A 12,832-nucleotide genomic window follows, 5' to 3' on the forward strand; every position below is an offset into this window, starting at 1 on the left:
TGTATGATAATTATTAATTATAGAGAGTGAGGAGCTCAAATAAATAAATATCTATGATTAGAACAAGAAATACCAATAGAACATCTCACAAATATGAATGAATACTACAATGAAACCCAAACAAAATAAAAAATGTAAAAGAAATTCTTAGAAATGAAGGACCAAAATTATTTCATAAATAGAATTTAATATCTAAGCTAGAATCTGAAAAAAATGACAGATGGGTAATGCTCAAATATGCTTTATCCTTGTTTTCGTATGAATATAATGTATATATACATGCTTTATCTATTTTTCATATTAACATTTAAAATTTCCCTATATATTTTAAATTTTCCCTATATTTTATATAGCCGTCCCCAAAATTGGCAAAAAAATTTGCCAGCCCCGGAAAATCATCCCCTGCCATCCCCGTCCCAGAAACTCAGGGTAACACAGATAATATATTTAGTCATCACCCTCAAAACATGCAATCCAGAAATGTACTGAATGCTAATGAAGATATGCTTCCCATCCTATAGTTTCTAACCTCTCTGCCTTCTGTAGAACTGTTTCTTTCATTTCAATCTGGTATTTACTTAATCTGGAAGCAAATGTACATATCAAATGGTTAATATGATCTCGGTTACACCTTCGTATAAGCTATTAAAGGAAGATAGAAGAGATGCCTACCTTTCGTGTAGGTTGGCATCTGTTGTCGCCAACATCCGAACTGCAAATAAAGCAGCATTTGTTGCATTTTGAATTGCAAAAGTAGCAACAGGAATACCTTTAGGCATCTGCATAATTGCATGAAATGTAAGAACACAACTCAGGTGGACATTCCAGAAAAGCACTGTATTATCCTTTGCAATATATGACTAATGATAATGTCCTCAAATCACAAACAATTAAAACACTGTACTGCTTGGCTTCAATTGAAACAATCAATTATACAATAGCATAAAATACTACAAGCAGGTTTTCTACTCTCTCATGATAGGAAACTGCCTTCAAAAGATTGAAAACAAAAATCGGTACATGATAACTTCAGGATCATTATCAGAATTTCAATTTTGAAGCACATTTGGAAAGGACGGAGGGTTAGTTCTGGCAGAGGCTAAAATACAGATATTTAGTCTATCTGTTTCATGCCTCCCACTACCACCATTTCTACAAAGAATAATGCAGCCGTATCTCAAGAACTGGATGATATAGGGAAAGAAACGAGATTGCAGCAGCTGGTTTCCCATTATCTGAGAGCACCCTTGAAAATGCCCAACTAAAAGTGACACTTTTTGGCAGGGAAAATTTGAGAAGTTATCATTTGTATACAAAATGAAGTTGAGCACCAATAAGTCTCATAGCGTATTTTATTTTTATAGAAATGATGGAAGTACTGAGCTACATTGCAGTCAAGCACAAGATTCTTCATTGAAAATGCTGAATACATAAGCATCCTTGATGTTTTAGAATCAATAATGATTTAAGCAGGCACTCTTTTAGGGGTCTATACAAATTCCAGTGCATGCATTATGTTGAGTTCTTCATACTTTCATTAGTGACATGTTGTAGAAATTACCAAATAACGAGAGCTACGGTTTTTGCATGTTTTCGTTTTCTGTAGCAGTAGTCAGGTCAGATACATAAACAGATAAGGGTAATGTAAGGATGTACATATGGGAATATACATATTCCAGTTCATGTTTTATGCCTTCGTATGTTTGTTTTTTTCATTTTAGTTTGACCTGGTGAGGCTCAATGCTCAAACACACCAACCTGATGTTTTATTCATTCAGGTTACTACACTGACCACTAGAGATGCTAACTGAACCTTTTCATCATTTAATAGCTGGTATGCTGCATGAATAGTAATAACTAGAATTTGTGGTATGCTTTTTTGTACCACTGCTCAGGTTAGGTAGCATCAACACGAAGGATATGACATGCTATTAGAATACTAGTTAACAGAAAATATGGTCTTAGAAAAGGTATTTATTTCCTTGATTTATAGAACGGGTACTCTTTCAAGCTGATAAGATTAAGGGTTGAAACCCACCAAATCACTTTTACAATCATCCAGGTTACTGGCCTGAACAATTGAGACACCCACTAGGCATTAATGTTTTAATTACTGATATATTGCATGAATGGCAATAGCTAAATTTGTAGGTTATGTTTTCAGTGTTCAATTGTTGGATGGGTTTCACTGTTCAACTAAACAGATCAATTCCCCTATACAGTTAAATCCAAAAACTCAGGTATCAAACAGATCTTTTTGGTATGTTTTGCTTTAGCATTACTCAGGCCACATAACATCAACTCAATGAAAATGACACATTATGAGAAATTCCTAAAATAGAAAATTCGGTATGTGAAAGATGAATTAGCTTTTCAAACACCTGAACAATTGATAGTAGTGAGTCCATTCCATGCAATGATGAGCCTCTGACTGGGACACCAAGAACAGGAAGTGTAGTCATTGAAGCTATCATACCTGTGCCATAAGGGAATTGTTTCATTAATTAAAGTTTTAAACCTCTCAAACAATTTGTTTAGTTTCAGAGATCTGTATCAACTATCAAGAATAGCTTGTTCTATTATTATTTCATACATTAGAGATTCACTCACCAGGCAGGTGTGCTGCTCCACCTGCACCTGCAATAATGACTTTGATCCCTCTTTCATGGGCCTCTTTAGCATAATCTACCATTCTATCAGGTGTTCGATGAGCAGATACAATAGTTATCTGCAACACAACCAAACTTCAATTATTTTATCAAAATGTGTGGACCCAAATATTGTGGCATCCCATTCACTTAAGCATCTCTTCACATTATTCTTCAGGAAATTATGTATAATTCAGATAGCCTTCACAAACCAACCTCATATGAAACATTAAATAATTTGAGAATTTCTGCAGCAGCTTTCATGACAGGCAGATCAGAATCTGAGCCCATTATAATGCCCACTTCCGGACTCCCTGTAAAAAATAGACAAGATGAAGAAATCTTAATATAACGGTGTCCTTAAAAGTATGTTATGAAGCAAATCATAGAATGAAAATTAGACAGAAAACAGTAACACAGAAGAAAAGAGGTATTTGAATTTTGAACTATGAAGTAAACTGTGGTGGACCTCCAAAAATAAAGATTAACTAGTCAGTTGGCAAAACTGCAAGCATATATCATGATTCCTGTGCATCTGCAAATATAAAAATTAAAGTCAGCAACTAAGGAAATTTACACGCCATGTAAGGGTGCATTTATTATGAATGCATATGGGCCCGTCGTGGACTGTTAAATTTGTGTTAGTCCACTCAAATTTGTGTCTTGACAAGTTGTTCTACAGTTGTCATTTTAGATCTTGTAAGGCACATGTTTTAGGTAGAAAGTTACTCAATCTTTAAACCATTAAATTTGTGAAGATTAGTCACTTTGTTGCTTCAATGAATTACTACCAAAATTTAATAGACAAGACTTAAATCAAGACATGAGATACAACAGCTAGTTGCCCCATAAATCAAACATGTGGAAATGGACTGTGCAAATGTGTATATGTCCTTTACATGCCCATGAGGTTTTAATTTACAGCAACTTCTTCAAGAATTAATGCTTAAACTGCTGTTTCTTATCCAATGTCCGTGTATTGCATGGAATTCACCATAACAATATGAAAGGAAATCAGTACAAATGGACACATAAGCAAGGATACAATATTTATTCTAGGAAAACCAATCAATGGAAAACCCCAGCATGGAATGTAGTACCTCATGGGTTTTTGTATAGAGCTCAATGAGCTCAATCCAAACACAAAGCATATAGTGGGAGATCCTGTAAGTCCACCATGGAATCAGTCATGCCTCTTCAGCTACATTCTGTACATCTCCCATTTGCAGAAATATGGATAAACTCAATTTATATTCATAATGCCCTCTTCGGAATGCCTACCAAAACTTCATATTGTTAGCTGATTTGATTAGATATGCAATTAATGTTAAAATGTAACTTAAAGGTCACAAAGTCTCTTCCTCTTTGCGAGGTGGTACAGATGGCCAAATGATCAACCAATCGAACTTGACAAAGGAAGTGAGCCATAATGTATGTCCCTTCACCTCTATCAGAACTTGCAGAGCAATCGAATACCTTTTGTGAGATTTTGTCAAGATCAAGAGCTCAAAGAAAAGTACAATAGAGAGACAAAATAGATGATAGGAATAAACTGTATTCTATCAAGATGAAAATACTGATCAACTGGATCATCAATCGTTGTTACATACAATGAATATGAGCCTACTTATATAGGCAAGGCTATATGGATATGTAAGCACACAAACATGACATGTGGCTCAATAAGAAACAATGGTAGGTAGGAAATAGGTGTGGTAGGTAGGAAAAACAATAAAATATTCCACATGAGGTGGATCACCCATCGAAGGTGGAATTATCACTCCACAATAAGTGGATATGATAGAATAGTAACAAGATCAACACGATAAAAGGTGGAAATTCTCCTACACACACTATCCCAATGTGGCACAAACACCCAAGTGTCTCATACCCAAACTACTACGAAATGCATTATCCTAAGTAAACTTAAGTGTAATAATATCCAACATGAATAATTATTTACACCAACACCCCCCCCTTAAGTGAAACTTAGGGGAATGCACTTAAGTCTACAATGCAACTAAGCAATGCAAGATGGGTCCCGACTACTAGGCCATGTTAAGTAGCCATGTACAAATGCAAATGCACGCAAACCAATGCAATGAAATCTCTCACAAAGCAGGGAAAGAAAGAGAAACCCAATGGGAAAAAACCCTCCCCCAAAAGAGAGATGAAAACTATGAAAAGAAGTCTCATAGAAGTACGTGAGGAACAAAACCCCATGTGAGGAAAAAGTCCCCCCCATATGAGAGAAGAAGAAGAGAGACTAGGAAGCCCCCCCTCAATGTAGAATCTGCGCCAATGATAGAAGCTCGATGATGAATGAAGAAACTGCTCCATGAACGTCGAACCACATTCGTCCCCTTAGGAAGAAACAAAACCAAAGGTGTATCCATGAAGTCTTCCCAATCATGAAGGGAAGATGTAGGAAAAATACTCATGATGAATGAAGTCTCTGAAAACTGCTCAAGTGTCCCCATGTCGATGCTAAAGGTTACCCCCTCCAAAGGTGGTAAACTGCTCCACATTGCTGAAAAAGGCACTCCAAGATCTAGTGGAGATGAATGTAGAACAATATCCAAAGACTCACATGTCTCCTCTAAGCATAAAGAGACCTCCTCCAACTGTTGTACAAAAGTATCCACGATCATGTCAACCTCTAAAGACTGATCATGTAGAGAATGCACAAGAGGGTCAGAGTGATCCCTCGCAACAATCGAAGAAGGATCATCTTCATCAAAGAGAAGATGAATGTCATCAATGATGTCTCCCAAATCTGCAATGTAGAACTCCACAAACAAACCTGCAATGTCTGTCCAGTAGTCATCCCAATGAACTGAAGCTCGAAGACACAAAATATCCTGCTGCACTGAATCACAAGAGGCAAAACTATCGCACTAGCTGCATCATCAGGTGCAATAGGTGGTGTGATATCAAGAGGAGATGAAATAGAAGGCTCAAGAACGGGGTCACATGTGAGAATCCCCAAGTTCAAGTACCCAAAGTTCTCCTCAAAATTTGAATCATCAACATAGGAAGAATCAACCTCATCAATAGGACCAAAATGTGAAAAAGAGTACAACCGAGATGCATGATCAACCACCCCAGTTGCAATGATAGCTCCACTCTCCAAGTCTCTAATGATAACTGAATCAGGTGTGAACTCCACAGTTTTCCGCGTTGCCCCATGTGTGATTTGATAGATGGAAAGAAGATTGTTTGTCAAATGGGGTACTGTTGTGACGTATTCACACATCACCCCATTGCAAATGGGGACCCCTGCTTTTTGCTTTCTAGGGTTTGTTTTCTAGGTCTTTTAGGGTTTTGTCTGTTAGCCTTTGTAGGATGAGTGTTGTCGAAGGGATAGTTGGATTGCAGGCTTTGCTTGAGCCAAGGTGAGTCCACAGGGCCCCAGAATTAGGGTTTCTTTGAGAGTCTTCCTTAGGGCCTAGTTTTGCTCTTGTTGCTAATTGTGTCTTGCTTTGTGAGTGGGTATCATTCTTGAAGGTCCGAGCTAGGTCGAGTTGGTGAGTGATCAAGTCTGGAATGTCATCCTGATCTTCAAATGCCCTGAAATTTGGCTAAGTCTGGAATGTCCTGATCCTGAAATTTGGTTGTCTGGAAAACTAAAGAATCCCCCAGAAACTAGATTTTGCAATATAACTCATGGAGGTCCGAAACCACTCTCAAACATCCTGAAAGTATATATGGAATATAACTTAAAGTATAAGAAAGAAGAAAGATATAAGGAAATGTCTGAAGGCAAAAGCGCTTGTTTGAATGAAGAAATGTGAAAATGAAGTCAGGATCTTGGCCAAGAATAGGGATTTCGCTCCTAACCCTTCCAAAGGGTCCAGAGCGAAAATCCTTGAAGACCTCAAATTCTCACTTATCAAGGTCAAATTTCTAGTTCCTAAGGCATGTTTGGAGGTATTTTTGAATGTTCTAGCCTTGTCAAGATTGAAAGATGAAGGATTTAAGTCAAGAAGATGAATTTCGCTCCTGACCCTTCCAGAGGGTCCAGAGCGAAATTCTTGAAAACACTCATTTTCCCTTTAGCAAGAGTCAAGACCAAGGTGGAGATGCATGAGGAAGGATCTTTGTTTGCCTCCCAAAGAGGGTGAGAGTTGGAAAAGTCAGGTATCAAGCCCAAAAACATGATTTTCGCTCCTGACCCTTCCAAAGGGTCCAGAGCGAAAATCTTTGTAGCTCTCATTTCCTTTCAAATTTTGACTAAGTGTTGGTTTCTAGGGCATGTTGGGGAATGAATTGATGTGTTTTTGCCTGGAGATGGAGTTGATTGATTTTGAAGAACAAGATTTTGGCCTAAATGAGATTTTCGCTCTTGACCCTTCCAAAGGGTCCAGAGCGAAAATCTTCTTAAAGCTCATTTCCTCCTAAGTTTGGCTAAATTTTGATTTGCAGGGTATCTTGGAAGGAAGGTTGGAAATTCTTGTTGCCTTTCAAATGTTTGGAAGTTATGAAAATGAAGGATTTTGGACCAAAAAAGGAAATTTCGCTCCTAACCCTTCCAAAGGGTCCAGGGCGAAATCCCTAAAAAACTCTTATTTTTGCATTAAAGAAGGTCAAGTTTTTTGGTTTGTTATAACGTGGATGGAGGAGAAGTAACTTGTCTTTGCCTCTTGAGGTTGTTTTGAATTGAAAAAAATGAAGAATCTAGCCCAGAGCAAGATTTTCGCTCCTGACCCTTCCAAAGGGTCCAGAGCGAAAATCTTCCTAAGATGCATTTCTTTCCTTGTTTGGCTAAAATTTGATGTCCAAGGCATGTTGAGCAGGAGAATGAACATGATCTAGCCTTTGAGAGTGTTTGGTAGCTATGAAAATGAAGGATTTTAGCCAGGAAAGGAAATTTCGCTCCTGACCCTTCCAAAGGGTCCAGAGCGAAATTCCTTACAAACCTACCCTTTTGACCTTTCCTGGGCTTGAAACCTTGTTCCTAGGGCAATGAAGGATGAGATTCTACCTTGCAAAGAAGTTTCAAGTTGAAAGAATGATGATTTTGGGTCAAAATTGAAAATTTCGCTCCTGATCCTTCCAAAGGGTCCAGAGCAAATTTTCTCAAAACTTCTTTTTGATATTATGTTTTTGCTAGGTCAAGTATGGGATAAGGCAAAATCAAGAGGAAGTTGCCCTTAAGAGTGACTTTAAGTTGCTAGAGACCATGAAAGATGAAGGAATTGAGCCTAGAAGTGATTTTCGCTCCTGACCCTTCCAAAGGGTCCAGAGCGAAAATCCTTGAAAACATCTTTTTTCCAAATTTTGAGCAAGGCCAAGCTTGCACAAGGGTGTGAGAAGGTATTTGGATTGCCTTAGAGTAGATTTTGATTGCCAAGAATGCAAATTTGAAAGCCTAATGAAAATTTCGCTCCTGACCCTTCCAAAGGGTCCAGAGCGAAATTTCTAAAATTCCCCTTTTCCTTGCAATTCAAGACAAGATTTTGGTTTTTATACCCTGGAAAGGAGAAAGACAAGATGTTCTATGCCTTGGAGGTGATTTGAAGTTGAAAGGATGGCAAAATAGCCCTAAAACAAGATTTTTGCTCCTGACCCTTCCAAAGGGTCCAGAGCGAAAATCCTAAAATCTACCTATTCCTTTCAAATTTATGCTAAGCTATGCCTAGACCAAGGTAAAAGATGCCCTTGAGATTGCCCTTGAGTTGATGGTTGTCTCCAAAAATGATGATTTTAGGCCAGAGGAGGAAAATCGCTCCTGACCCTTCCAAAGGGTCCAGAGCGAAAATCCTTCAATCACCTATTTTGCCTTGCAGAATCAAGTTAAACTTAGGTTGGATGAAAGAAGAAAACTATTTCCTAGCCTTGTGAGGTGGATTGAAGTTGGAATGATGAAAAATGAGCTACAAAGAAATTCACTCCTGACCCTTCCAAAGGGTCAAGAGAGAAAAACACTAAAACCATCTTATCCTCGAAATTTTGTGCTAAGTCAGGCCTAGACTAGGGTGAGAAAAGCTATTTGGAATGCCTTGGAAAGATGTTTGACCTTCAAAAGTGTGAATTTTGAGCTAAAAGGTGAATTTCGCTCCTGACCCTTCCAAAGGGTCCAGAGCGAAATTCTTCATCTGCCTATTTCCTCCTTGTGTCAAGTCAAGACTAGGAGTCCTAAGGCGTAGTTGAGGTTGAAATGATGTTACTTTGCCCTGCAAGATGAATTGAAGTGAAGGAGATGAGGAATTGAGACCTAAAGCTTGGATTTCGCTCCTGACCCTTCCAAAGGGTCCAAAGTGAAATTCCCAGTATCACCTAAATTGCTCACAATGACGATCAAGAAATGGATTACCAGGCCTTGGTGGAGAAAAGACTAGTGTATGCTTGCCTTGGAAGGTATTTTGGAATAAAGACATGATGGAATTTGTCCAAAAGTGCAAAATTCGCTCCTGACCCTTCCAGAGGGTCCAGGGTGAAATTCTTATAGGGCCTGTCCCTGGAAAGACTCTTGAACAAACTTAATTTTGATGTCTTCTTGTTGATGGTTTAAGGTATAAAATGGTATGCTGAAATGAATTTATTATGTGTCCTTAATCATCTTTTTGTTTGTCTTGCAGTTAAAAGGCGACCTTCTCCAATCCGGCATCAACAAGGACGACCTTCTCCAGCCCAGCATCATCAAGGACTGCCTTCTCCAGCCCAGCATCATCAGGAACAACCTCTTCCAGTCCAGCATTCGAAGGAAAGGTACACCATCCATCCTGCACATCGAAGACAAAGGAAGTTAAAGCAAGGGTTCGTTGAAGAAGCAGACAGTTTCAGAAGAGTTAATTAAAGCTAGCTTCTCAGCAACATCAAATTGAATATCTACCAAGTTACAAGGAAAGACAAGGTGGCATCCCAGTCATCACTCCTCCAGTCGGGTTGGTTCACTTCAGCGTGTCCAGATTCAATGTACTTGACTCATCAAAGATGGCACTAACTTCGATGTACCTACCCCGGCTATCCATTGGTCGAATATTCCAGAGAAGACATGTCCAAATAATGCAATTATTTCATTGGTCAGAATTAAGTTTGTTGTAACAAACCCTAAATAGGGTTTCATTGTAAAATCTTGGCCATTAATCTCAAATTGATCTAAGCCATTGAATTGTATTGTGGGCACTATATAAGCCCTGGCTCCTCATTTGTAAAGGCTAATAGTTAGTCAATAATAGCTAATAGTTAATAGTTAGTAAATAGAGGCCAGAATAGTAGAATAGCAATTAGAGTAGATTAAGAAGAGAAGGCAAGACATTGTTGCCTTAATTGTAAAGACTTCTTTTCATTGAAGATATGGTGGAATATGTTGTTTCTTTGCAATGTGCATGGTCTCTTGTTGAATCTTCATTTTTGATGATAGATGATTAGATTGAGTGAAGAAAATTGTTGAATGCACCTGTGTGGAATCTGTCTAGTCCATACCACTAGCCTCTTACTGATTGTTAGTGCGCCCTACATGGTCAACTGGCATAAAATGAGCTTAATCTCAAGTCGTTACACATCTATTGTTCATGCATTAACTTGAATGATGATCAGTATCTGATGGTGTCCGATTTGAATATATTTGAAGCATTCCCCAGAAGATCACACTAAGTTGGTGTTGAATTGTTCAACTTGATGGTGAGACCCAGCCCAGTAGGACTCCACCTAGTCGTTCATCCATCTTCTTGCATTCTAGGTAGTAGAGTAGACTTCCTAAACCCTGCATCTTTTGTCATTTGTTTGTCTTCCAGTTAGTTAATAGGACCTGTGATTCCAGCAAATCAAACGTTTAGGTCGTCAAGTGTAAGTCCCCTTGTGATTCAAGCAAAATCACATCATACCACAGAGAGCTTATCCACAAGTAGAGAACCTACATACAAGAACCTTGGAGTTGCCTCGACTGATCCTTCGGCGAGATCTTCAGCAGTTGGGAAACTTTGTTCAAGAGAGGATAAGATACCTCGGTATTTTATTCTGTGTTCGCATGTGCATAAAAACACGTCAACAGGTACACAACACATCATTGAAGGAGTTATCCCCAATGGCAATAGAACCTTTCCCAATCACATCCATGTATGTTTGATTGCCCATCAAAATTTGCGGCATGTGGCAAGGCTCAAATGAAGAGAACATAGACTACGAAGATGCCATATGAAGAGAAGCCCCTGATTCTAGAAGCCATCTCCCTGAATCATGACTTGTAGTAGCACAAAGAGCTTGTCCCTTTCCTTTATTTGTCCCAAAAGAGTGATCCTTTCCTTTATCCTTGGAAGAAGAAGCCGATGTCGACATTCTAGAAGGTAGGTTGATTTTGTTATTCTCAAGAAGATTCTTCAACTCATCAATATCCTTCTTGTAACAATGTTGTTCATCATGTCCTAACTTCTTGCAATATGCACAAAAAAGATTGTCCTTATATGATTTCCTCTTAGGTGAGAATGGTGAATCACCTTGTTGTGGAGAGGAGGATTGTGCTCCATCTTGTTGTGGTTTTTGTAAATGTTTTCAATCTTCTATTCAATGAGCAAGATATATAATGTTATTGTATTTTTCATGTAATTGTCAATTCACTATATAATAAATCTGATTATTATATTCTATGTTGCAGGTGGAGAGAGAGCATTAATAATTTCGATGATTCTCAAACATCCACCGATCGGTATATATATATATGCAAGCAAGGGGATCAAGTAATACCTTGACCGGTCATGTCTATTAGACATGGCCGATCAAGATATTACTAGATCGTGCCTTTTCAAAACCATAATCGTACTTTACCAATACCAATCGGTGTGAATGTATTTAACAAATACAACTGATACTAATCGGTGTTTGTGCATTATGAATTATGACCGATGCTAATCGGTATTTATGCATTGGTTAAGAACCTGATATTAATCGAGATTTGTTTGCAAGGTTATATATATACAAATCAAGGAATACAATCACAGCAAGATTGTAGATGTAAATATCAACATAAGTTTGAATGATCATGCATACGATCATCATTATTGGTATAAGAAAAACCGATAATGCAATAACATATAGAAGAGCAATTATAATAATCATCAGACAAAGGAATGATAAATGAAGTCTTATCATAGTCTATTGATGAGATAGATGATTGAATGAGAGACTTCATTTATCTCTCATTCAATCATTTATCTTACCGAAGCTATCATATATCAACACTCCCTCTTAGCTAGGGAAGATAAATGAAAGACAACATATCTAGCATCACATTTCTCATGATGGTCAGTATTCCTTATGTAGTCTTATAATCTCACTCTCCAAAGGATCATATCACCTAGACATGTGACATGAAGTATCATCAATCATATGATACAAGAAATCACATCACCTAAGCACGTGACATGAAGTATCACCTAAATATGTGATACAAGAAGTCATATCACCTAAGCACGTGATATGAAGTATCACCTAAACACATGATACAAAAGTTTATCACATTAACTTGTGATGACAAGATATCACCTAAGCACGTGATATCAGTATTGCAAAGTAAGCAATACTGAGGATAGATACATAAGAGTAATTAAATTCTCATTTTATCCAAATTGTGGTATGTGCACTGACATTTCCAAATGTCTTTACCACAACATAATCATGGCACATCCATGATATACCAGGAATCACACATGATATCTGGTTTGATCATTATAAGATTGTTACCTTATAATGTCTACATACAAGTGTTCATTATCTGAGAGATCGTCACCTCTTACAAATGTACACAGGGGGTGGAGCCCATAAAAGTCATATCACAACAAAGAAGTTTACACATTAAACATCTTAATAATATAAGTACAGCAATACAAAGCAAATTAAATTTCAATCATACCAAGACCTTTTCTGAAGTGCTAACTTTCACCCTGGAAAGTGGTTTGGTAAGAATATTTGTTGTCTGATCTCCTGTACAAATGTATTCCAACAGGATCACATTCCTATCTACCATGTCTCGCACATAATGATATGGAATCTCAATATGTTTGGATTTGTCATGAAACACCGGATTCACTAAAAGTTTTATACAACTCTGGTTGTCACAATGAATAACTGTAGGTTTCATTGGGTCATCGAATAACCGCACAAGCAACTTCCTAAGCCATACTGCCTCTCGAGCAGCCATGGAAGCTGCAATGTATTCAGCCTCAATGGAACTCTGTGCTACCGAT

General features: G+C 37.9%; 1 protein-coding gene across 1 annotated transcript in view; it reads right to left on the bottom strand.

The window, feature by feature from the left end:
* Nucleotides 1–225: 225 nt before the first annotated feature.
* LOC131060514 (phosphoribosylaminoimidazole carboxylase, chloroplastic) overlaps nt 226–12,832 on the bottom strand; it is a 180,877-nt gene continuing 168,270 nt past the window's right edge. Inside the window, exons 12-16 of the mRNA XM_057993756.2 lie at nt 2,865–2,962; nt 2,611–2,728; nt 2,382–2,476; nt 673–779; nt 226–583 (exon numbers count right to left, since the gene is read on the bottom strand). Of these exons, the coding sequence (XP_057849739.2) occupies nt 493–583; nt 673–779; nt 2,382–2,476; nt 2,611–2,728; nt 2,865–2,962 (509 nt within the window). The 3' untranslated portion in view covers nt 226–492. The remainder of the gene's footprint in view (nt 584–672; nt 780–2,381; nt 2,477–2,610; nt 2,729–2,864; nt 2,963–12,832) is intronic.

The sequence above is a fragment of the Cryptomeria japonica genome, chromosome 2 (genome assembly GCF_030272615.1).
Source record: "Cryptomeria japonica chromosome 2, Sugi_1.0, whole genome shotgun sequence".
In the NCBI taxonomy this organism is placed as follows: domain Eukaryota; kingdom Viridiplantae; phylum Streptophyta; class Pinopsida; order Cupressales; family Cupressaceae; genus Cryptomeria; species Cryptomeria japonica.